Source organism: Dendrobates tinctorius, unplaced genomic scaffold, assembly GCF_039654945.1.
Source record: "Dendrobates tinctorius isolate UK_male_01 unplaced genomic scaffold, ASM3965494v1 ptg000074l, whole genome shotgun sequence".
Classification (NCBI taxonomy): Eukaryota; Metazoa; Chordata; class Amphibia; order Anura; family Dendrobatidae; genus Dendrobates; species Dendrobates tinctorius.
In genome coordinates this window covers 4,188,005-4,215,237 of record NW_027361742.1, presented here as the reverse complement: position 1 = coordinate 4,215,237, position 27,233 = coordinate 4,188,005, and the positions used below count along the sequence as shown (strand labels likewise).

The 27,233-nt window shown below is 42.6% G+C and overlaps 1 protein-coding gene across 3 annotated transcripts in view; it reads left to right on the top strand.

Annotated features, from left to right (window-relative positions):
- The window catches only part of CFH (complement factor H), a 712,377-nt gene that overhangs the window by 183,883 nt on the left and 501,261 nt on the right, over window positions 1-27,233 (top strand). For all 3 annotated transcript variants that reach the window (XM_073582879.1, XM_073582878.1, XM_073582877.1), the window contains exon 7: window positions 568-744. In XM_073582879.1, coding sequence (XP_073438980.1) covers window positions 568-744 — 177 coding nt within the window. The remainder of the gene's footprint in view (window positions 1-567; window positions 745-27,233) is intronic.

The following is a 27,233-nucleotide window of genomic DNA, read 5'->3' as shown; positions in this document are numbered from 1 at the left end:
TTCAGTGCGTAACTAGTATTATGAAGTAAATTAAGGTTGACAAGCTTAAGTAATAAGAATTGATGCTTTTGGCATTCAAATGGGCACTGTAGGTGTGTGTCCTGTCCTCCTCTCACTGCCGACTTTAATTCCCCATTGACTTACATTGGGTTTCGTGTTTCGGTCGGACCCCCGACTTTCCCTATAGTTGGCCCATTTTGCTCGACCCGACTTTTGGAAAAGTCGGGTTTCATGAAACGAAACTCGACCCTAAAAAAACAAAAGTCGCTCAACTCTAGTAACTATACATAGTACAGAGTGATTTATTACATTTTTCATACAGGTTAGTAAAAGTATAATAACAATGCATAATTAAAAAGTAAATGGATGTTTAGTATTATACATATTCTTCAAAAAACAAGACTCTCCTACCTCCAAATTCTTCTTTGTAATATTACTCTTGTAATTTGCTTAAAATTTGCCTGCTAATCACAAAAGCAACCATAGTATGGCATGATTTGATATTTATGCATGTTGTATCATTTACCCAGTGTTTTACTTACTTTCCTTATTTACAATTTTTACTAGAAATAACTTGCAACCCTCCTCAAGTGCAAAAAGGAAGTGTGGATGCAAGGAAAGCTGTTTACAGACATGGAGAAGAAATTGTTGTGAAGTGTGATTATGGGTATGTGCTTCATCCAGAGCCTAATAAACCCCGTAAATGCACAATAAATGGATGGGATCCAGCTCCAACCTGTGTTAGTAAGTACATTTGTAAAACACAGTGTCTACTGTGTAAATATTTGTTTCCTAACAGTATTACATAACTAAACACTGAACAAATGGTAACTATAATGAAACTTTTTTTTATCAATATGTTAACAGTAAATTGAATTGGCTTAGCCAAAAAAGTAGGCCGTAGTTCCTACTAGTAAAGCAGCTTTGATCGATTCATCATGACAAAATGGTGGGAAAATTTGCTCTTGAAAATAGTGTAAAGAGGAAGGCAAAGAATTTAAAGTTTAAAATTTAACATCCTTCCACTATGCACAATCCAGTGTTCTCCAATAACTATACCTAATAAACTTTAGATGTAAAATTCTATTAACTCCATAGGCAAACCATATGTAGGGGAAGTGGGGGTGCTGTTATGTTGTATTAGTGGAAACCCAATTATTGATAGGAACAGGAATGAGAGCGCCACTGGAGCTAAATCAGATTTCAATAATAAGGGGGAGCAGTAAAAATAATTCAAACCTTAAAAAAAGTAAACATTTCCTTCAAATCATAAAAATCCCTATAAAGTACATTTATCATGTTGTTAATATTATTAATATCAACAATTTAATTAGTTTTGCACTTTAGTTTGTGTCTATGTTTGGCAAATTGGAATATCATGATTCCTTCACAATTGCACTTCTTTACGATACTTGGAAGCTGTCCTCTGTTTATGTGCTGACAGTAAGATCTGAAGTCCATATTACAGTATTCATCAGCTGACACCTGAGCAAGGAATAAGTAAAGGACATGCGGTTCCTCTATTTTTAATAACTAGCACAAGCACAGGCAAACCAATAGCTGGGGGCTGCAACCCAATGCTGTCAGCTTTACCATGGTTGGTTATCTAGAAAAGAGAGGTCCCCACACCATTTTTTTATTTAAATAAATAATTTTAAAAAGGTGTTGGGTCCCCACACTCATTTTTGACAACCAGTCAAGCTAAAGCAAACAGCTGAGGGCTGGTATTCTCAGCCATGGTATTGGCCCTTCCCAGTGTAACAATAGCAGTTTGCAGCCCCCACAGAAAAGGTGCATCTATTAGATGTGCCAATACTGGTGCTTTGCCCAGCTCTTCCCACTTGCCCTGGTGTGGTGGGAAGTGGCAAAATAGGCTTGGGGTTGATGTCACCTTTTTTATGGCTGCTGACATCACGGGATAGTAGGTTAGTAAAGGAGAGGAGTCTATAAGACACCCCCATTGCTAACCGCATTTTTAGATTGTAAAAAGAATCCCAGTAAGTGCAAAGTCCTTTAATTGAAATAAAGACACTGATACCTTTACTTGAAATAAAAATTAAAAAGCAAAGTTATACTAACCTTTATGCCTAATCCACTAAAGCCCATTGCACCTGTAAAAGACAGAAAATAATAAACAACCATATTCCTTCCTATTTATTGAACAGGCACCATCTGATGTATACTCTCACCAGCCAACACCTGTGACTGGCGGGAACCTTTTTGTGAACAATGTGTAGTTGTAGTACTTCTACATTCACAAAAGCTCTGCACACAGTGGAAAGCCTGCTAAAAATTACAAGCTGGGTCATCCATACACCCTTTAAAGACACCAGTTTTAGTAACTCATTCAAACATTGTGAAATAAGAGCAGTTGATACTACACTCATAAAAGCTCTACACTCACTGTAAAGCCTGCCAAAAATTATGAGCAGGGTAATCTCTACACTTTTGAAGGCCCCAAGTGGAGTGCCTCATAAAAAAGTAACAAAGTGTAGTTCCGATACTTCTACACTCATAAAACAAAAAAATATATAGTAAGGGTGATCCAGTCATCCAAAACCCTTGAAGGCAACAACTGGAAGGCCTCATTTAATTATTTTGAAAGTGGAATTGATTTACTTTTACACTCATAAAGGCTTTGCACAAAGTGCAAAGCCAGAAAAAAACAATAAGGAGGGTAATCGAATCATTCATAGACCTTTAAAGGCAACACCTGGTGGGTCTGACTAAAATATTTAAGATTAAAAATGCTTTATGTGTTGATGTAATCTTATGGTGTGGAAAATTTGGGGCTAAACCAGGCTTTGTGTGATGCGAGTCACTATAATAATAATTAGTCCCAGAGGTGGAGAGAAAGACTACAATAACAGATAGTAAAGTATACTACTTACAGATTAAGTAACGGGGAGGTCAAACAATCCGAGGCCAGGTACAGGAAATGGTGCAGTACAGCAAAGGGAAGTCAGAAACGATATCTAATACATGAGCCGAGGTCAGGAAAAGCAGAAAAGGCAAGGCAGATTACAGGGAGCAGGCACAAGAGAAGTCAGGTCATAAGCAAAGGGTCTAAGTCTGGGAAGAGAATCAAGTCAAGCTAGGTCAGGCACAGAGCACAGAGGGATCAGTCTTACACAGGCAGCAGCATGTGTACGACTGAGACTGGGTGGGGGAGCTAGCACGCTTAAGTAGAAGTCTAATCAAGGACAATGAACAAGAAAATTAAATGATGCGCACTCTGTAAAATCAGAAGGTGCAGGATGAACTTGGAAAAATCAAAAATAATGACCAGAGAAGGAAACAGCCGCACTCAAATAGTGGTTATATTTGCACTATTTGAGTGTGGCTGTTTCTTTCTCTAATCAAGGAAAGTGAACACAGATGATTGCAGCACAGATGCAGCACAACCAAACAGACAGGTCCTACACAAAGTAACATATCAGACAGGAACAGAGTGGAGATTGTGACAGTACCCCCTCTTCAAGGGGGCCACCGGATCCCCAGGTTTCTCAGGAAGCCTTCGATAAAAGGCGTGGACCAACCAATCAGCCCTTACAGAATGAGCTGGGACCCAGGACCGTTCCTCAGGTCCATACCCCTTCCAATGAACCAGATATTGAAGGGAATTATGGACCATTCGGGAATCGATGATCCTTTGCAACTCATATTCCAAGCTTCCCTCAATAGACACCGGAGGAATGAGAATGCCCATTAAGCAGCATCTTGGTATCAGGCATGGACATCAACAGCATCGGTTATACCTCCTGATGAACCGCTATGGCGCAGAAACACGTCGGGGTTCCTCCATACATGATAAGTGACCACTATGATTCTTTTCATCTAATTGTATACCCCTGAGCTGGGAATATTGGTGCTTATTATCATGCCCTGTGGGCATATTATGGGTCATAGGATATCATGATGTGGATATATTTGGTTTTTATTATTTGAATATTGTTTGTCTGGGATTCTGCACTGGTTCTAGGGCATTCTGATTTTTCATTTCTGCACTATCTGGACATTGTTTTCCTACCTGTCAAATCAGGGACTGGTAGGGGAGTGAGGGATAGCCCTCGTTGAGTGGGAGCACCAAAATGGTTTCTTAGGGTGCCAACCTCCACAGTCAGGCAGGTATCAGATGAATTATAGGGCTGTGCAGCATCTCAGAGTAGGTCTCTCTTTTTTCTTTATTGTGGCATTTGCCAAAAAATTTCACTGGGAAGGTGTTTTTTAATGTTTATTTAATAAATTAGTGTTCCCTTGGACTGATTAACCTGACTGTTAAAGGCAAACTCAGCCAGAGGAAGAAATGATGACCAATTCTCCTGCTGATTGGTTACAAAACATCTTAAAATTTGCTCCAATGAATGATTTGTCCTCTCTGTCTGACCATTAGTTTCAGGGTGATAAGCAGAGGAAAAGGACAAATTAATCCCCAGTTTTCTGCAGAAAGCCCTCCAAAATCTAGAGACAAATTGTACACCCCTATCTGATATAATATTTAGAGGAATCCTATGCAATCATACCACATGAATAATAAACTGTTTGGAGAGAGTTTCAGCTTTGGGTAACCCAGATAATGGGACGAAGTGAGCTTGTTTGCTGAAGAGATCGACTACCACCCAAACAGCAGTCATCCTCTCAGACAACAGTAAATCTGAAATGAAATCCATGTACAAATGAGTCCATGGTGTACTATGGCGCATGCACAAGTGTCAGAAGCAGATCTCTAATATCCTTATGCATAGTGGACCACCAAAAGAGTCTAGAAACTGCCTTCTGGATGGCAGTGACCCCAGGATGACCACTCAACACAGAGTCATGGAATTCCTTCAAAATACATAATCTAAGATACACAGGGACAAACAGCTAGCATTCAGGGGTAATGGAAGGAGCCAAGGACTGAGCAGTACGGATTTCAGCTTCCAGCTCAGAGTAAACCATGGTCACAACAATACCCTGAGGAAGAATTGAGTAAGGAGGTTCTGGAGGGGGCACAGAATCAAGACTACGAGACAGGGCATCCGCCCTCGCATTCTTAGACCCTGGTCTGAACGTAATAAAAAAATTAAATTGTGAAAAAAATAAAGACCATCGGGCCTGTCTAGGCGTCAACTGCTTGGCACATTCAATATAAGCTAGATTTTTGTGATCTGTCACCATGATGACTGGATGAATAGCTCCTTCCAAAAAATTCCTCCACTCTTCAAAAGCCAACTTGACAGCAAGCAACTCCCGATTACCAACACGATAGTTTCTTTCAGCAGGAGAAATGTTTTTAGAAAAGGCACATGGTCGCAGGTTAGTTAAAGTTTCAGGACCTTGAGACAATACAGCCCCCACCCCGAACTCAGAAGCATCTATCTCCCAATAAACGGCCTCTTGAGGTCTGGTTGCACAAGAACATGAACAGACATAAAACATTTCTTCAAATTTTCAAAAGCCCCAACCTCTTCCGGCGACCAAACCTTTAACTCTGCCCCTTTACGAGTGAGGTTCGTAAGAGGCTTGACAATCTGAGAAAATCCCTTAACAAATTTTATGTAATAATTTGCAAACTCTAAAAAGCACTGCAGAGCCTTGAGGTCAATGAGTGAACCCAATCTATGCTGGCCTGAACTTTCCCAGGATCCATTTTAATCCAGGAGGCTGACACAATGAAACCCAAAAATTATATTTCTTGAACAGAAAAAGTAGATTTTTCAATTTTAGCGAACAAACAATTATCTCTAAATCTTTGCAGAACCAAACATATTTATAATGTGAATCCAGGTCAGGTGAGAAAATTAGAATATCATCCAAATAAACCACAATAAATCTCCCAATATAATCAGAAAAAATATAATTTATAAAATTTTGAAAAACCGCGGGTGCATTCGTTAGACAAAAAGGCATGACGAGGTTTTCAAAGAGACCTTCAGACATCAAAAATGCTGTCTTCCACTCATCACCCTCACAAATCCGTATCAGATTTCATGCCCCTCTGAGATCCAGCTTGGAAAACTATTTGGCCCCGGAAAGCTGATTATATAGACCGGGGATAAGTAAAAGCGGATAAGTATTTTTAACTGTTATTTTAATTTATTCTCGGAAATCGAGGCAGGGATGGAGACCTCCATCTTTCTTTTTAACAAAAAAGAATCCGGCAGCTAAAGCTGATGAGGAAGGGCGAATATGACCTTTTTGTAAACTTTTGTTAATATAGGCTTTCATGGCCGACTGCTCAGGGCCAGACAAGTTATTCAAGCGAGCCTTGGGTAATTTGGCATTAGGAATGAGATTAATAGCACAGTCATAGGTGCAGTGAGGAGGTAATATCTCAGACTCTTTTTCCAAAAAAGCTCTTCGAAGTCCTTTAAGGTATTCTGGAAGACCCTCCAGACTAACGGAGTAAGCATGCACAGGTATAAGACATTTTTCAGTACAATAAGGACCCCATTTGACAATATCTTTCCGATTACAGTCAATATAAATATTATGTCCCCAAAAAACTGAGAAAAGTATTCAAGGAATGATACCTTTATTGGCTAACCAGAGAAAATATATTTGCAAGCTTTCAGGGCTCAGAAATCCCCTTCATCAGGCAAATATTACAAGTGAGAAATAGAGAACTTAAAAACTTAAAACTTAACATTTAATTTAAAAAAGTTTAAAATAGTGTAACACAATTATAAAAATCAAATCTCCACACATTAATGATTTGATTAGTTTAGTTAGGGAGCTGATTATGAATAAAGAGACTACCAGTAACACTGCCAAAAAATTGCAATGGGTTTGAAAGTAGCGCCAACTTTCGCTAACCTATTTATGGCCATTTTTGAATTCATTTATATAGAAAATTCCATTTTTTCAGAGCATATTATATTTTTTAAACGGTACATAGATGACCTAATGATAGTCTTTGATAATAAATGTAATAACATAGAATAATTTCTGGAGAGCATTCAGAGGAATGATTGGGGTCTCACCTTTTCATGGGTATATAATATGGAGAGTATAGATTATTTGGATCTGACCATTTTCCATTCAGAAGGGAAGATTTTTACTAAAACTTTTTTTAAGAAGTGTGATGCAAATAGTCTGTTAGATTTTAAAAGTGGCCATTATTATAAATGGTTAATCAATGTCCCGAAGAACCAGTATAAAAGGATTAAGAAAAATTGTAGTTTAGAGTCAGATTTTGTATCACAAGCCAAGGAATTGAAAAATAGGTTTATTGAGAAAAACTACCCAAAAAAACTGCTAGAAAAAGCATATAATGAGTGCGCAGGTTTGGAACAGATGGACCTAGTAAATCCTAAGAAAAAAGAAAAAGAGAATGATAGTTTCTCCTTAAACTTTTTAACTAATTTTACTAAACAAAATAAAAAAATTAGGAATATTTTACAGGATCATTGGTCTGTTCTTCTTAATGATCCAGTGTTGGGGAGTATGCTACCGAATAAACCAGGACTAACCTTTAAAAGATCCTCTACTCTTAGAAATATACTGGCCCCTAGTCGCCTGAAAAAAGAAAAAATTAGGGATGAACAGTGCAATAAACCAGGAGTCTTTAAATGTAATACCGCTCGGTGTCTGTGTTGTGGCATGATTATGCATAATATGACCACATTCAGATCAATTCAGAATAATAAGGTGTTTGATATAAAGTTTTCCCTGAATTGTAAAAGTAGTTTTGTGATATATCTGATAGAATGCGAATGTGGTTTACAGTATGTGGGTAAAACCACACAAGAACTGCATAACCGCATGAATTCGCACAGACACAATATAATTGAAGGTTTTATGTTCCATGGAGTATCAAAACATTGCACTATAAAACATGGGAAGAACCCATGTATTAAAGTGGCCCCAATTGATTATGTTTCAGAAGACACTGTGAACAGGAGTGTCATTCTGATGAGAAAGGAAATTTACTGGATTCATAGGTTGCAGACTCTGCAACCATACGGTTTAAATGAAATATCTGACATCTTTAAATAATTTTGGTGCTCTTCATATTTGTCTGCTAAGGATTAGAGTAGTATTGGCATCTGATAATTGTGTGGTGTCCATGCTATAACATTACAGCAAGGGAATGAGCATATCGCTAACATATAAAGAGATACAATCGGCGGCATTTTACTGTGATTGGAATAGTTGGCTGGTGCCTTGAAAAGGAACTGATAGTTCTGGAGATGTGGAGCCTTTGGCTGAGAGAACAGAAAAGTTTCTTGAGTGCAGAGCATGGGTCTGCTGTGCAGGATCGAATCCGCATAGGAGTACATACATTAATTAATATATGATCATCTGCCTGAAATATAAGGAAAGTAAAAGTATAATATGTTGAATGAAGGGTTAATACTGAAAGGAAAATATAAGTGCGGTTATATAAGAGATTTGTGAATGTTGTACTGCTAATTGATATGATGTACCAAGAATTTTAGATTTTTATTGAGTATAATCATAATTTTATTATAATGTTTTACAATTTTTCTAGTGTGAAGTTTTACATTTGTGTGTTTCTATAGAAGTGTGTTTTATAGATGAATTTTAGTGAGTTTTGTGATTTTACATTATGTTGATAGTTATGTGTGAATTTTTTTAAGTGCAATGAGCACCTACCTCACTTCCTGGGGGAGTTAGTATATAAGGAGAATGGAATGTGATGCCAGTGTAACTTTGCTCCTGAGGAAGTATACAGTGTGTACACGAAACGCGTAGAGTTTGTGGAATAAAAAGAAAGTTATAATCACTGCTTGGTCCTTGGATTAACTCCTTGTGAACTTTGGACTGGAACAGCGCGATCCTGAAAGCCGGACCTCTCTCCTTCCTATATATACAATTCTAGTGACCGGCTGATTGCTGCAGTTCATCGGATCCTACCCATTTGTGCTTATGGTTGTTGTGTTTCACACAACTGAACCAGGTGAGTGGATCCATATCTGTGAAACGTTTATATCACTGGATAAGACCCTATTGTGCGCTTCTGTCTCCCCCTTTTTTAAAAAATTGCAATAGAAAGGCAGATCAGACATAACATGGATAAATCAGTACCACTGATGATCTTATTGTGAATGTCTACACATATAGGGGGTGTACATTTGATAATCAGAACAATCTCACCAATCTGGTAAGAGGTCTAACTTCCAGATAGCGGAAACAACCCTCCTATAAATCATTGGAAAAGAATCCATAAAGGCATTGCTACGCCATTCCTAGATAGGACCACCTCCCAACGCGTTTCTTCCTTATTGGGGTCATCAGGGGATATAGCAGTCAAAAGTTGAAGTGCTCAACCATCTCTGGTGCACTCCACCAGCCTCTCATAAGGAGGATTCCACCAAACATGCCTCTGTACATACTTAATGGAAAAAACTCTCCCATTCTCATTTCCTGTTAGTGCACACCAATCAGGTGACGCTACAGACAGGGAGCCAATAAACATATCATAAAGACCTAAAAAAACTGTCACCTCTTTGGTGCACAAAGTGTGTTCAAATCCGCATGAAATGCCCCACCATCTAGGAATGCACACTACTCACGTGTAAAAAAGCGTCCCTATACAAACTATGCATCACACTCACACTAACCGGACTTCAGGTCTTTGGAACACATTACCCCCACAATTATACTTCCAGCCACAAAAAGCTTCAGTATGTGTCTCCCTAGAGCGCATGCGTGAACCGCATAACGGTGGAGCGCTTAAGGACACATGACCTCAGCAAATATGTTACCTGCCGCCAATTACTTCTAATACGTGTCCCACCAGAGCGCATTCATGAAGCACACAGTGGTAGAACGCATAAGAACACATGTCCAATTAAATTGTGTGGTAGGCAAATTTTACAAATAATTATTCCCCTCAGAGCGCATGCGTCAGACGCATAAGAACACATAGCCATTTCAAATATATGCCCGGTAGTACAGTGTTTTCAAAAAAACATTCGCCATTTAGAGCCCCAAGTCATTCATAATTAAGGGCATACTAAGTATACGTTTTTGCACTTAAATATTATCAAACAGTGCCATATATACATTTCCACAATGAAAAACATTTTTCCTTTAGGGGATTTTTAATCAGATCATACAAGTAGGATGGTGGTTTAAGCCAATGCCTCGATTTACGAGAACTTAATAAAATCACCATAAGAAACACTCATCACCTTCCACTTATACCTGATTTGTATAATCAATTGACGGGGGCCAAGTGGTTCGCTAAGTTGGACCTCAGAGGGGCATACAATCTCATCCGTATGCGGGAGGGCGATGAGTGGAAAACTGAATTTCTCACCTCTGAGGGTCTGTTTGAGAATTTGGTTATGCCTTTTGGCCTGACTAACGTGCCAGCAGTATTTCAAAATTTCATGAATCATGTTTTCTCAGATTTAATTGGGCATTTCACGGTGATTTATTTTAATGACAGTCTTATATATTCTTCTGACAAGCAGAGTCACATGGGCCACCTCCGTGCGGTTCTTCAGAGGCTTAGGGAGAACTGTTGTGAACACTTTTGACCTGGCTTCTGAGTTTGGGCTCCCTCTGGTGGTTGCTGCAGGTGTTACAGACTGGAGAGATTTAAGTGAGCAACCTTCCCTCAGTTGTTGCCAGTGATTTGGTTTTCTTCCTGAGCTTTTTGGAAGTCTGATTGCCTCCTGCTTTGTCCTGCATCTTTCAGATAAGTTATTTGTCTGCTTGAATCTTTTTGCATTTGATCCATTTTTTGCTTTTCTCTGATTTCTGCTTTGCTGGTGTGAGTTCAGCCTTGTTCCCTGCTGGGACCTGTGCTGAACTCTGTTCCATATGCTACAGCTCATGTCAGTCTTTTTCAGTATTTCTAATCCCCTGTTATATCAGTATCTTTTGATTTGTGTCCAGTTACACCAGAGTTCTGATTTAGTGGGGGAGAGGTCGTGTGGCCTCAGTATTTTTGCATATCAGACGTGTTGGACTTTTTCTTACGGTTTTTGCATGATTGCAGACAGTATCCTTTCCTGTCCTGTTCTATCTAGACAGTGTAGGCCCCATCATTTGCATACTCTATTTTCTGCTTGTGTTTCATGTCTCATCTTGTCTCACCAGCAATATATGTTCGGGGGCTATCTATTCCTTTGGGGTTCTACTCCGGGGCAGTTTAGCTTTCCCCTTTCTCTCTTTAGGCTTAGTTAATTCTTTGGCTGTGCCGAGGCATCTAAGGCATCGTAAGTACGTCCCACGGCTACTTCTAGTTGAGTTGTCAGTTTAGGGATCTGCAATCTGCTAAGTTACCAACCTCTCTTGTTATCTGGTTGCCTAGCCTATTCCCCTGCTATCCTCCTCGGTTATCTAATCATAGCAGAGAACTCACCATTTGCTAAACCAGAGAAGTGTTCATTCTTTGCTCAGGAATTGTCCTTCCTAGGGGTCATTTTGTCTGCTGAGGGGTTTCATATGGAGCCTAGGAAGGTACAGGTTATAGTGGATTGGGTGCAACCCAGAGATCTCAAAGGTCTTAAGCGTTTTTTGGGTTTCGTCAATTATTATAGAAAATTCATTAAGGGGTTTTCTCAGATTGTCAAACCCCTCACGGATTTAACTCGTAAGGGAGCTTAAAAACTGGTCAGCTTCAGCTGTGGTGGCGTTTTCTTCTTCATAAAACTGTTTCATGACCGCCCCTGTACTGGTTCAACCTGATTTGTCTAAACCATTTATCGTAGAGGTGGACGCCTCGGAGGTCGGAGTGGGGGCTGTGTTGTCCCAGGGGCCCACCACGATGACTAACTTAAGGCCCTGAGCCTTCTTTTCGAGAAAATTTTCCTCGGCTGAGAGGAATTATAATGTGGGCAACTGGGAGCTATTTGCCATTAAATCGGCATTTGAAGAATGGAGGCATTTTTTGAAAGGGGCTGTCCATAGTATCACTGTCATTATGGATCACAAGAACCAGTCTTACATAGAGTCCGCCAAACATCTGACTCCGAGACAGGCAAGGTGGTCATTCTTTTTTTCCTGATTTCAGTTTTCTATTACTTTCAGACCAGGGTCCAAGAATGTAAAGGCTGATGCTTTATCTCATAGCCTGGATCCAGTTTCACCTCCTGAACCTCCTTCCTCCATTCTTCAGCGCGGAGTGGTGGTGGCTGTTGTGTCCTCGGCATTGGAACAAGAGATTCATGAGGCCCAATCTTTTGCTCCTTCATCCATACCTGATTATTAGCTCTTTGTGCCTGTTCAGTATCGGTTAAGGGTGCTTCGGGAGTTCCATGACTCAGATCTGAGTGGGCATCCTGGAATCTCAGCCACACGTAAAGCCAATACTAGGTGGTTTTGGTGGCCTTTTTTGGCTTCTGATGTCACTGGGTTTGTGTCTAGCTGTAAAACGTGTGCTCGTGGTAAATCTTCTCATAATCATCCGGCCGGGGAATTGGTGCCACTGCCAATTCCAGATAGACTGTGGACTCATCTGTCCATGGATTCTATCACCGATCTTCCTCCCTCTAATGGCAAAACCATGATCTGGGTAGTTGTTGATAGGTTCAGAAAACAGGCGTATTTTGTACCTTTGGCAGGCCTCCCTAATGCTGAGACTCTTTCTAAACTGTTCATTGAGCATGTGGTCCGATTGCATGGTGTGTCTGTCAGTGTGCTGTCTGATAGAGGTGTGCAATTTGTGGCAAAATTCTGGAGGGCTTTTTATAAAAGGCTGGGTATCAGTCTGACCTTTTCATCGGCCTAGCATCCCGAGACCAACGATCAGACTGAAAGCACTAATCAGTCTTTGGAGCAGATACTGCGGTGTCTTGCTACTTACAGACAGGATAATTGGTGATCTGTAGAGTTGAGCGATACCGTCCGATACTTCAAAGTATCGGATCGGAATGGATCGGCCGATCTTAAAAAAAAGTATCGGTATCGCCGATTCCGATACCGGAAGTCCCATTCAAGTCTATGGGACTTCCAGTATCGGAATAAGAAAAACCCTGTTTTTGCCTTGTACAGCCTCTCTGGGGTCTGTACGGGCCTTTCGGGGGGCTGTGCCGGCCTGCCAGGGGGTCTGTGCAGGCTCCGGTGGTCTGTGCCGGCCTGCCGGGGGGCTGTGCCGGCCTGCCGGTGGTCTGTGCAGGCTCCGGTGGGCTGTGCCGGCCTGCCGGGGGGCTGTGCCGGCCTGCCGGGGGGCTGTGCCGGCTCCGGTGGGCTGTGCCGGCCTGCCGGGGGGCTGTGCAGGCTTCGGGGGGCTGTGCAGGCATCGTCCGATGGGACTACAAGTCCCATCGGGCGATGCCTGCTACCATGACAGTGATTGACACATTAGCCAATGATGGGACAGTAGTAGTCCCATCATCCGGCTAATGTGTTGAATGTAAAAAAAAAAAAAAAAAAAAATTACATGCTACATACATGCTACATACATACAACATGCATGCTACATTCATACTACATATATACTACATGCAACATATATACTACATGCAACATATATACTACATGCATGCAACATGCATACTACATGCTACATACATACTACATATATGCTACATACATACTACATGCATACTACATGCTACATACATACTACATATATACTACATACACAAACAAAAAGCACAGAATGACAAATGTGCAAAAATACCTTGCAATAAGACATATAACAGTAGTCAGCAAGTGCTGATAAAAGGTAATAACAAACACAGGGTATTTAGTCTATACGTTTTTTTGCAAAAAAATGTATACCAAGCTGCCTCACCAACGTCAAGGTAACCCGTATTGAAGCAGTCCCTATCTAATGTATTTAATACCTGAACATATGAACTGTGTCTAAATGAGCAGGATTAAGACAGGTGCTTTCTGGTATGGGCACGTGATGCAAGACAGCTCCTTATGTGCATGTCACACAAGAGAGGGGTGGGGTCTCTCAAATCATGCATAAGCATGAAAAAAACTGGATTAAAAACACACATGTGACATGCACAATGTGAACAAGTCTGATGGACCATGTTCACTCCACCCTGACTGAAACACAAACAAAAAGCACAGAATGACAAATGTGCAAAAATACCTTGCAATAAGACATATAACAGTAGTCAGCAAGTGCTGATAAAAGGTAATAACAAACACAGGGTATTTAGTCTATACGTTTTTTTGCAAAAAAATGTATACCAAGCTGCCTCACCAACGTCAAGGTAACCCGTATTGAAGCAGTCCCTATCTAATGTATTTAATACCTGAACATATGAACTGTGTCTAAATGAGCAGGATTAAGACAGGTGCTTTCTGGTATGGGCACGTGATGCAAGACAGCTCCTTATGTGCATGTCACACAAGAGAGGGGTGGGGTCTCTCAAATCATGCATAAGCATGAAAAAAACTGGATTAAAAACACACATGTGACATGCACAATGTGAACAAGTCTGATGGACCATGTTCACTCCACCCTGACTGAAACACAAACAAAAAGCACAGAATGACAAATGTGCAAAAATACCTTGCAATAAGACATATAACAGTAGTCAGCAAGTGCTGATAAAAGGTAATAACAAACACAGGGTATTTAGTCTATACGTTTTTTTGCAAAAAAATGTATACCAAGCTGCCTCACCAACGTCAAGGTAACCCGTATTGAAGCAGTCCCTATCTAATGTATTTAATACCTGAACATATGAACTGTGTCTAAATGAGCAGGATTAAGACAGGTGCTTTCTGGTATGGGCACGTGATGCAAGACAGCTCCTTATGTGCATGTCACACAAGAGAGGGGTGGGGTCTCTCAAATCATGCATAAGCATGAAAAAAACTGGATTAAAAACACACATGTGACATGCACAATGTGAACAAGTCTGATGGACCATGTTCACTCCACCCTGACTGAAACACAAACAAAAAGCACAGAATGACAAATGTGCAAAAATACCTTGCAATAAGACATATAACAGTAGTCAGCAAGTGCTGATAAAAGGTAATAACAAACACAGGGTATTTAGTCTATACGTTTTTTTGCAAAAAAATGTATACCAAGCTGCCTCACCAACGTCAAGGTAACCCGTATTGAAGCAGTCCCTATCTAATGTATTTAATACCTGAACATATGAACTGTGTCTAAATGAGCAGGATTAAGACAGGTGCTTTCTGGTATGGGCACGTGATGCAAGACAGCTCCTTATGTGCATGTCACACAAGAGAGGGGTTTTTTCGGCCGATGCTGCCGTTCTCTACGGGCTGCAGGAATCCAATGACGGAAGGTAGGTATCCTTCCGCACTGTATTCCTCCGCCACTTAAAAAAAAAGTCCCTAGTCTCACTTTATGCCATTTCTGTGTGGGAATTGCTGCAGTTCTCTACCCAAGATCGTCGTGGGACACACTCGTGGACTGCTTCGGATCGTGGGTGAGTATTTTTGTGGTTTGTTATGTTAATATTTATTCAGTAAAAGACAATGGCTTCGGGGAACAATGTGACAAGTATTGGTAAGTATGTTACTCTATGTTATATGTACTGTATGTCTATGTATGTATTGTATGAATGTATTGTATGTAGTATGTATGTAGTATATATGTGGTATGTATGTAGCATGTAGTATGTATGTAGTATGTATGTAGCATGCATGTAGCATGCAGTATGTATGTAGCATGCATGTAGTATATATGTAGTATGTATGTAGCATGTAGTATGTATGTAGTATGTATGTGGTATGTATGTAGCATGTAGTATGTATGTAGCATGCATGTAGTATGTATGTAGTATGTATGTAGCATGTAGTATGTATGTAGCAAGCATGTAGTATGTATGTAGTATGTATGTAGCATGTAGTATGTATGTAGCATGCATGTAGTATATATGTAGTATGAATGTAGCATGTAGTATGTATGTAGCATGCATGTAGTATGTATGTAGCATGTAGTATGTATGTGGTATGTATGTAGCATGTAGTATGTATGTAGCATGCATGTAGTATGTATGTAGTATGTATGTAGTATATATGTAGTATGTATGTAGCATGTAGTATGTATGTAGCATGCATGTAGTATATATGTGTTATGTATGTAGCATGCATGTAGTATGTATGTAGTATGTATGTGGTATGTATGTAGCATGCATGTAGTATGTATGTAGTATGTATGTGGTATGTATGTAGTATGTATGTAGTATGTATGTAGCATGCAGTATGTATGTAGCATGTATGTAGTATGTATGTAGTATGTATGTAGTATATATGTAGTATGTATGTAGCATGTAGTGTGTATGTAGCATGCATGTAGTATATATGTAGTATGTATGTAGCATGTAGTATGTATGTAGCATGCATGTAGTATGTATGTAGTATGTAGTATGTATGTAGCATGCATGTAGTATATATGTAGTATGTATGTAGCATGTAGTATGTATGTAGCATGCATGTAGTATGTATGCAGTATGTATGTAGCATGTAGTATGTATGTAGCATGCATGTAGTATATATGTAGTATGTATGTAGCATGTAGTATGTATGTAGCATGCATGTAGTATGTATGTAGTATGTATGTAGCATGTAGTATGTATGTAGCATGCATGTAGTATGTATGTAGTATGTATGTAGCATGTAGTATGTATGTAGCATGCATGTAGTATATATGTAGTATGTATGTAGCATGTAGTATGTATGTAGCATGCATGTAGTATATATGTAGTATGTATGTAGCATGTAGTATGTATGTAGCATGCATGTAGTATGTATGTAGTATGTATCTAGTATTTTTTTTTTATTTTTTTTTTTTAACATTTAACACATTAGCCGGATGATGGGACTACTACTGTCCCATCATTGGCTAATGTGTCAATCACTGTCATGGTAGCAGGCATCGCCAGATGGGACTTATAGTCCCATCGGACGATGCTTGCACAGACCCCCGGACATCAGCACAGCCCCCCGGCAGGCCGGCACAGCCCCCCGGCAGGCCGGTACAGACCCCCACAGGGTGCACAGACCACCGGCAGGCCGGCACAGCCCCCCGGCAGGCCGGTACAGACCCCCACAGGGTGCACAGACCACCGGCAGGCCGGCACAGCCCCCCGGCAGGCCGGTACAGACCCCGGGCAGTCCACACAGCCCCCCGGCAGGCCGGCACAGCCCCCCGGCAGGCCGGCAGAGACCCCCGGAAGGCCCGAAATGACCGCGCATCATGATGCGCACACACCGCGCATCATGATGACGTCATTTCGGCTATCAACTTTGAACTTCCGATTCCGATGCCGACTTCCGATATTGAAAAAATATCGGAAGTCGGTATCGGAATTCCGATACAGCAAGTATCGGCCGATACCCGATACTTGCGGTATCGGAATGCTCAACACTAGTGATCTGTGGTACCCATGGCAGAGTTTGCGTTCAATTATCGTGTGAATCACTCCACTGGTACTTCCCCGTTCTTCTGCAACTATGGGTTTCACCCTCACTTTAGTGAGTTTTCCCGGCTGGATTCGGGGTGTCCAGGGGCTGATTCGGCCTTTTTGCAGTTGGGGGAGCTCTGGAGGGAGGTTCAGAGAAACATTGGGGAGGCTCAGGGCAAGTATAATTTTTTTGCGGATAGCCGACATTCTTCGGGCCAGCCTACAAGGTGGGGGATAAGGTATGGTTATCCACCAAGAATATTAGATAGAGGATTCCTTCTGCTAAGTTCTGTCCCAAGTTTATTGGCCCTTATGAAATTTTAGAGGTGGTTAATCCTCTTGCCTTTCGCCTGCGCTTGCCTCCATCAATGCGGATCCCCAGTGTATTCCTTAAGGCGCTAGTGAAGCCGTCGGTGTCTTCCTCTGGTGAATCTCCCTCGTTCCATAAAGGCAATGCTACACCATTCCAAGATAGGACTGCCTCCCAACACGTTTCTTCCTTATTGGAGTCATCAGGGGATATGACAGTCAAAAGATGAAGTGCTAAACCATCTCTGGTGCACTCTATCAGCCTCTCATAAGGAGGATTCCACCAAACATGCCTCTGTATATACTTAATGGAAAAAACTCTCCTATTCCCTTTTCCTGTTTGTGCACACCAATCAGGTGACGCTACAGACAGGGAGCCAATAAACATATCATAAAGACCTAAAGAAACTCTCACCTCATTGGTGCACAAAATGTGTTCCAATCCACATGAAACGCCCCACCATCTTGGAACGCATGCCACTCACGTATAAAAAATTGTCCCTATACAAACTATGCATCACACTCACACTAACCAGACTTCTGGTCTTTGGAACACATGACCTCTTGTCACGCTCACGCCTTGGCTGAGTGGCGCGAGCCGGGGGGTTGTGGCCCCACTGTGCCACAGACCAGACTACCCTGGAAGGGGCGTGACTGCGACAGCTACCTTGGTCTTCACTGGAGCCTCTGATGGTGAGGTCAGGCTTGTGCGGCAGCTAGTTGTTGGGTGCCACTCCAGGGTGGTGTCTGGCTGTGGCTGCTGATTCCACTTGGTGACAAGTCACTTGGACAGGTGTGACTGACAGGCAGGCTGAGACACAGGGCAAGAAGGTATGACAGACACAGGGCAAGCAGGCGTGGCTTGGAGACACTGGGCAAGCAGGCGTGGCTTGGAGACACTGGTTAGGCGGGCACGGCTTGAGACAGAGGACAGGCGGGCATGGCTTGAGACACAGGACAGGCGGGCATGGCTTGAGAGGGAACAGGTAGGGACCTGTTCACACAGCAGGTGCAGGTATGGATGCAGGCAGGCAGGCGTGGAATATGAAGGAACAGGTTTGGACCTGTTCACACAGGAGGTGCAGGTGAAGGCAGGAGTGGAGAGAGAAGCTGCAAAAAGAGGTTCTGCAGCGGCAGCAGGAGTGGAGCAAAGCTGAACCACAAGGTCTGTGGAGAGAAGCTGCATCAAAAGGTTCCGCAGCGGCAGCAGGAATGGAGCAAAGCAGAACCACAAGGTCTGTGGAGAGAAGCTGCAGCAAGAGGTTCTGCAGCGGCAGCAGGACTGGAGCAAAGCAGAACCACAAGGTCTGTGGAGAGAAGCTGCAGCAAGGGGTTCTGCAGTGGCAGCAGGAATGGAGCAAAGCTGAACCACAAGGTCTGTGGAGAGTAGCTGCAGCAAGGGGTTCTGCAGCGGCAGCAGGAATGGAGCAAAGCTGAACCACAAGGTCTGTGGAGAGAAGCTGCAGCAAGAGGTTCTGCAGCGGCAGCAGGAGCCGTGCAGGCAGAGCGACTAAGGAGCCGTGCAGACAGAGCGGCTAAGGAGCCGTGCAGACAGAGCGGCTAAGGAGCCGTGCAGACAGAGCGGCTAAGGAGCCGTGCAGACAGAGCGGCTAAGGAGCCGTGCAGACAGAGCAGCTAAGGAGCAGATGCACAGATAGGGAGGACACAAGGAAAGACACGGCAGAGAAGGAACCACAGACAAGGAGACTGACAGACAGGGGTAAGACTGAGTTCAGACAGAGACACAGGGACAAAGACACAAGGACCAGGATATTCTGCCTCCTGGCAAGCGGACAGAGAACAGACAAGGCACTGGGAACAAGACTCAAGGGCCAGGATATTCAGCCTCCTGGCAGGCAGACAAGGTACAAAGCAAGACTAGGTGTAAACCTTCAGAGAAGGAGATACACAGAACAGGGCCTGGCTTCCTCAGCAGCAAGATACTAATACGCCCCCCTATACACACATAGCCAGGAAACATACAGGAGAGCAGAGGCACAGAGTACGGAACACAGGGTTGGCAACAGACAGAATTCACAGCATGACTTGAAGCAGAAAGTAAGTTGGTGTGCGGGGGATGGGAGGCCATGCAGTGATGCCAGCAAGGTTGTTACACCTCTACAATTATACTTCCGGCCACCAAATGCTTCAGTACGTGTCTCCATAGAGCGCATGCGTGAACCGCATAGCAGTGTAGCGCAAAAGGACACATCACCTCAGCAAATATGTTGCCTGCCGCCAATTACTTCTAGTGCGTGACCCACCAGAGCGCATGCGTGAAGCGCACAGTGGTAGAACGCATGAGAACACACATCCAATTAAATTGTGTAGTAGGCAAATGTTACAAATAATTATTCCCCTCAGAGCGCATATGTGAACACATAACCATTTCAAATATATGCCCAGCAGTACAGTGTTTTCAAAAAAACATTCGCCATTTAGAGCCCCAAATCATTCATAATTAAGGGCATACTAAGTATACTTTTTTGCACTTAAATATTACCAAACAGTGCCACATATACATTTCCACAAAGAAAAATATTTTTCCTTTAGGGGATTTTTAATCAAATCATACAAGTAGATTTGTGGTTTACCCCATGCCTCGATTTTCGAGAACTTAATAAAATCATTATAAGAAACACTTATCCTCTTCCATTTATACCTGATTTGTACAATCAATTGTCAGGGGCCAAGTGGTTCTCTAAGTTGGACCTCAGGGAGGCATACAATCTCATCCGTATGCGGGAGGAGGATGAGTGGAAAACTGCATTTCTCACCTCTGAGGGTCTGTTTAAGAATTTAGTTATGCCCTTTGGCCTGACTAACGCGCCAGCAGTATTTCAAAATTTCATTTATCATGTTTTCTCAGATTTTATTGGGCATTTCATGGTGATTTATTTGGATGATAGTCTTATATATTCTTCTGACAAGCAGAGTCACATAGGCCACCTCCGTGCGGTTCTTCAGAGGCTTAGGGAGAACTTACTATTTGCTAAACCAGAGAATTGTTCATTCTTTGCTCAGAAATTGTCCTTCCTAGGAGTCATTTTGTCTGCTGAGGGGTTTCATATGGACCCTAGGAATGTACAGGCTATTGTGGATTGGGTGCAACCCAGAGATCTCAAAGGTCTTCAGCATTTTCTGGGTTTTGCCAATTATTAAAGAAAATTCATTAAGGGGTTTTCTCAGATTGTCAAACCCGTCACGGATTTAACTCGCAAGGGCGCTAATCTTAAAAACTGGTCAACTCCAGCTGTGGCAGCATTTTCTTCTTTAACCCCTTCCCGACCTTTGATGCCACGTAGGCATCATGAAAGTCAGTTTCAATCCGACCTATGATGCCTATGTGATGTCATGAATTAATAGCCCCCTTGCGGGTCGGGTGACCGGGGTCACTGAAAGGTCACCTGACCTGAACAAACAAGACCCTTTGTGCTTCACCCAAGGGGGGTGGCGTAGCCCCCCATGGCTACGATCGCTCTAATTGGCTGTTAAAAGTGAAACAGCCAGAGTGATAGTAATATTTCATCAATGAAATTTGAAGAAATATTACAATCCAGCCATGGCCGATGCTGCAATAGCATCTGCCATGGCTGGAGACACCGGTCAGTCCCCCCACGACTGACGATGTCGATCGGGCCCCGCCACCGACTGATGGCGCCGATAGGCCGCCACCTTCATCATCTGCTCCCCCTCCTCTTCCCTCCACTCCCCCGCCTTCCGATCCCCCCCTCATTGCCCCTTACTCCCCGGTACCTCCTATGTCCCTGTGGCCATCCCAGTGTCCCTCCCAGATACTTCATGGGTGCCACCATCTTGCAAAATGGTGGGCGCATGCGCCCACTGGAATCTGCCAGCCGGCAGATTCATTCATTCATTTTGATCACTGTGATAAACTATCACAGAGATCAAAATAAAAAAAAGAAAATAATCTCCCCCCTAATCACCCCCATAGGTAGGGATGAATAATAAAATAAAGTATTTTTATTTTTCCATTAGGGTTAGGGTTGGAATTAGAGGTTGAACTAGGGTTAGAATTAGGATTAGGGTTGGAATTAGGGTTAGGGTTGGAATTAGGGTTAGGGTTAGAATTAGGGTTAGGGTTGAAATTAAGGGTGAGGGTAGGAATTAGGGTTAGGGTTAGAATTAGGGTTAGGGTTGGAATAAGGGTTAGGTTTGGCATTAAGGTTAGGGTTGGAATTAGGGTTAGGGTTAGAATTAGGGTTAAGATTAGGGTTATGGGTGGGTTGGAGTTGGGATTAGGATTAGGCTTGTGGTTAGGGTTAGAGTTGGGATTAGGGTTAGGTGTTGTGAGTTCATTTTCCCCTTCACTACTGAGGCCCGATGAACTCCCTCTTCTAGTAAAGAAAGGTAGTGAGCCTGATTATCAAACACCTGAGCCTAATGATGATGACTGGCTGAGTGGAGTTACTGACTGGATATAAGGCCGCCGACGCCCTTCTGAGTCGCTGGTGATTTCTCTGCTGGTTTCTTGGAGACCAGTCTGATTCCTGCTTCCCAAAGATAAGTTTTTGCTCTGATATTGAACTTATTAGTTTTGTTTTGTTTACCTTGTTTTTTGGAGTTCAGCCATCCCCGGTCGGGGGTGTGCTGAGTTCCATTTTTGTCTCTCATCAGTTTGTCTCTTTGCTCTGTCTTCAGAATTTACCTGAGTGCTGATATAGTCATTTTGAAGTCCTAGCGACTTCAGGGCCTGTTTTTCCTATCAGACGGTTGGGACATTTTTTGGTGCGGGTGATTTCTCTGTGGGATCCTTGGAGACCAGTCTGAATTCCTGCTCTTCTAAAGCTAAGTTTTCTGCTCAGCTTTTTGCATTTGTGCTTTGACTTTGTTTTGCTTTGTTTTTCTGGATTTCTGCCATTCCCTGCTGGGGTGAGCTAAATTCCTTTAGCTCTGTCTTCTGAAAATACCTGAGTGCTGATTTAGTTTTTGAAGCCTAGCTGCTTCAGGGTCTTTTTCCATATCAGCTTGTTGGCTTATGTTTTTGACAGGGTTTTGTCAGATTACAGACAGCAACCTTCCTTTCCTGTTCTGTTTAGTTAGCTTGTGCCCCATCGTTTGCTCAGCCTATCTTTCTATCTGTGCGAGTGTTTTTTCATCTTGCTTCACCGTCATTATATGTTGGGGGCTGTCTTTTACTTTGGGGTCTGCTCTGGGGCAGTTTAGATTTCCTTTTCTGTCTTTAGGCTATTTAGCTCTCCAGCTGTGATCGAGGGGTCTAGGGCACCGTAGGAACCCCCCACGGCTACTGCTAGTAGTGTTGATAGGTTCAGGGGTCTGCAATCTGATAGTTGCCAATTTCTCTGGTTTTCTGGACGTAGCTTCTATTTTTGTGTCTGCCTCCTACGGTGACTCAATCATAACAGTTAGGGGTGTGTTGTGGTTAGGGTTGTGGTTAGAGTTATGGTTAGGGTTGGGATTAGGGTTAGGAGTATGTTGGGGTTAGGGTTGGAGATAGAATTGAGGGGTTTCCACTATTTAGGCACATAAGGGGTCTCCAAACATGACATGGCGCCACCATTTATTCCAGCCAATTTTGCGTTCAAAATGTCAAACAGTGCTCCCTCCATTCTGAGCCCCAACGTGTGCCCAGTGGACTACCTCCACATATGGGGTATCAGCGTACTAAGGAAAAATTGCACAACAACTTTGGGTGTCTAATTTCACCTGTTACCCTTGGGAAAAAAAATTGGGGGCTAAAAAAATTATTTTTGCCGAAAAAAAATATTTTTTATTTTCACGGCTCTGCGGTATAAACTTCTGTGAAGATCTTGGGGATTCAAAGTGCTCACCACACATCTAGATGAGTTCCTTTGGGGATCTAGTTTCCAAAATGGGGTCACTTGTGGGGGATTTCTACTGTTTAGGCACATCAGGGGCTCTGCAAACGTAACATGATGCCCCCCACACCATTCCATCAAGTCGGCATTTCAAAACTTCACTACCTGCCTTCCGAGCCCCGACGTGTGCCCAAACAGTGGTTCCCCCACATATATGGGGTACCAGTGTACTCAGAACAAACTGGACAACAACTTTTGGGGTCCAATTTCTCCTGTTACCATTGTGAAAATAAAAAATTGCGGGCTAAAAAAATCATTTTTTGAAGAAAAAAATGATTTTTTATTTTCACGGCTCTGCGTTACAAACTTCTGTGAAGCACTTGGGGGTTCAAAATGCTCACCACACATCTAGATAAACTCCTTCGGGGGTCTAGTTTTCAAAATGGTGTCACTTGTGGGGGTGTTTCACTGTTTAGGCACACAGGAGCTCTCCAAACGCGACATGATGTCCGCTAACGATTGGAGCTAATTTTCCATTCAAAAGTCAAATGACGTTACTTCCCTTCCGGGCCCTGCCGTGTGCCCAAACAGTGGTTTATGACCACAAATAAGATATTGGTGTACTCAGGTGAAATTGCCCAACAAAGTTTAGGATCCAATTTATCCTGTTGCCCATGTGAAAGTGAAAAAACTGAGGCTAAAAGAAAATGTTTATGAAAAAAGTACTTTTTTTTACAGATCAATTTGTGAAGTACCTGGGGGTTCAAAGAGCTCACTATGCATCTAGATAAGTTACTTGGGGGGTCTAGTTTCCAAAATGGGGTCACTTGTGGGGGAGCTCCAATGTTTAGTCACACAGGGGCTCTCCAAACGCGACATGGCAACCGCTAAATATTCCAGCATATTTTCCATTCAAAAAGTCAAATGGCGCTCCTTCCCTTCTGAGCCCTGTGGTTTATGGCCACATATGAGGTATCGGTGTACTCGGAAGAAATTGCCCACCAAATTTTAGGATCCATTTTATCCTGGTGCCCATATGAAAATGAAAAAAATTGATGCTAAAAGAAAATTTTTGTTGGAAAAATAAAAATGTTCATTTTTTCCTTCCACGTTGCTTTAGTTCCTGTGAAGCACCTGAAGGGTTAATAATCTTCTAGAACGTAGTTTTGAGTAGCTTGAGGGGTGCAGTTTTTATCAATGTGTCACTTTTGGGTATTTTCTGCCATATAGACACCTCAAAGTGACTTCAAATGTGAAGTGGTCCCTAAATAAAAATGGTTTTGTAAATTTTGCTGTAAAATTTAGAAATCACTGGCCAAATTTTAACCCTTATAACTTCCTAACAAAAAAATTTTGAATTTTGTTTCCAAAATTGTGCTGATGTAAAGTAGTCATGTGGGAAATGTTATTTATTACCTATTTTGTGTCACATAACTCTCTGGTTTAACAGAATAAAAATTCAAAATGTGAAAAATTTTCAAAATTTTCACCAAATTTCCTTTGTTTCTCAAATAAAGGCAAAAATTATCAACCTAAATTTACCAATAACTTAAAGCCCAATATGTCATGAAAAAAACAATCTCAGAATCGCTAGGATCCGTGGAAGAGTTCATGAGTTATAGCCTCATAAACGGACACTGGTCAAAATTGCAAAAAATGGCCAGGTCATTAAGGTCAAAATAGGCTGGGTCATGAAGGGGTTAAAAAATTGTTTCATGATCACCTCTGTACTGGTTCAACCTGATTTGTCTAAACCATTTATCGTAGAGGTGGATGCCTGGGAGGTGGGAGTGGGGCTGTGTTGTCCCAGGGGTCCACCACGTTGACTAACTTAAGGCCCTGAGCCTTCTTTTTGAGAAAATTTTCCTTGGCTAAGAGGAATTATGATGTGGGCAAGGTGGTCTCTTTTTTTATCCCCCCCCCGATTTCAGTTTTTTATTACTTTCAGACCAGGGTCCAAGAATGTGAAGGCTGATGCTTTATCTCTTAGCCTGAATCTAGTTTCACCTCCTGAACCTCCTTCCTCCATTCTTCAGCGCGGAGTGGTGGTGGCTGTTGTGTCCTCGGCATTGGAACAAGAGATTTGTGAGGCCCAATCTCTTGTTCCTTCGTCCATACCTGATAATAAGCTCTTTGTGCCTGTTCAGTATCGGTTAAGGGTGCTTCAGGAGTTCCATGACTCAGCTCTGAGTGGGCATCCTGCAATCTTGGCTACATGTAAAGCCATTACTAGGTGGTTTTAGTGGCCTTCGTTGGCTTCTGATGTCACTGGGTTTGTGTCTTCCTGTGAAACATGTGCTCGTGCTAAATCCTCTCGTAACCGTCCGGCCAGGGAATTGGTGTCACTGCCAATTCCAGATAGATCGTGGACTCATCTGTCCATGGATTTTATCACCGATCTTCCTCCTTCTAATGGCAAAACCGTGATCTGGGTAGTTGTTGATAGGTTCAGCAAACAGGCGCATTTTGTACCTTTGACAGGCCTCCCTAATGCTGAGACTCTTTCTAAACTTTTCATTCAGCATGTGGTCCGATTGTATGGTGTGCCTGTCAGTGTGGTGTCTGATAGAGGTGTGCAATTTGTGGCAAAATTCTGGAGGGCTTTTTGTAAAAGGCTGGGTATCATCCTGTCCTTTTCATTGGCCTACCATCCCGAGTCCAATGATCAGACTGAAAGCACTAATCAGTCTTTGGAGCAGATATTGCGGTGTCCGGCTACATACAGACAGGACAATTAGTGCTCTGCGGTACCCATGGCAGAGTTTGCTTTCAATAATCGTGTGAATCAGTCCACTGCTACTTTCCCGTTCTTCTGCAACTATGGGTTTCACCCTCACTTTGGTGAAATTTCCTGGCTGGATTCGGGGTGTCCAGGGGCTGATTCGGCCTTTTTGCAGTTGGGGGAGCTCTGGAGGGAGGTTCAGAGAAACATTGGGGAGGCTCAGGGCAAGTATAAATTTTTGGCGGATAAACGACGTTCTGTGGGGCCGGCCTACCAAGTGGGGATAAGGTATGGTTATCCACTAAGAATATTAGATTGAGCATTCCTTCTGCTAAGTTGGGTCCCAAGTTTATTGGCCCTTATGAAATTTTAGAGGTGGTTAATCCTCTGGCCTTTCGCCTGTGCTTGCCTCCATCGTTGTGGATTCCCAGTGCCATAAGGCGCTTCTTTAGCCGTTGGTGCCTTCCTCTGGTGAGTCTCCCTCGTTCCCGTTGCCTGCTGTGGTAGATGGCCAGACTGAGTATGAGGTAGAATGGGTGGTGGATTCTCGTATGCTCCTCTGTTCACTTCAGTACTTGGTCCATTGGAAAGGTTACATTCCCGAGGACCAATCGTGGGTGCCAGCACGTTCAGTCTATGCAGATAGGTTGGTCCGGGCCTTTCATGCTCATTGTCCAGGTAAGTCTGTGGGTCCTTTGGCCCCCATTGAGAGGGGGCACTGTCATGATCCAGTCCAGAGTTTGTTTTCTGCTGTCTTCTCTTTAGACTGGTCATGCCGGGGTTTATCCCCTCTGCCTCGTTCTGGAGCTGACTGGGCTATTTAAGTCTTCTGCAGCCTGCGGGCCAGTGTCAGCTATGCTGCAAACTTCCAAGCTAGTGCCTGTGACCTGTATTCCTTTAGTGTTCCTTCTGCCCCTGATTACCTGGACTTGTGTGTGACTCTGCTTGATCTTTGGACTCTGCTTCTGGTTTTTCCATTTCTGATACCATGCTTCCCTACTGGAGTTTTGACCCTCTGGCTTGTACCCTGACTACGTCTTACATCTTTCTTTTCTTATACCACGTTCTCTGTAGGTCCTGTCTTCT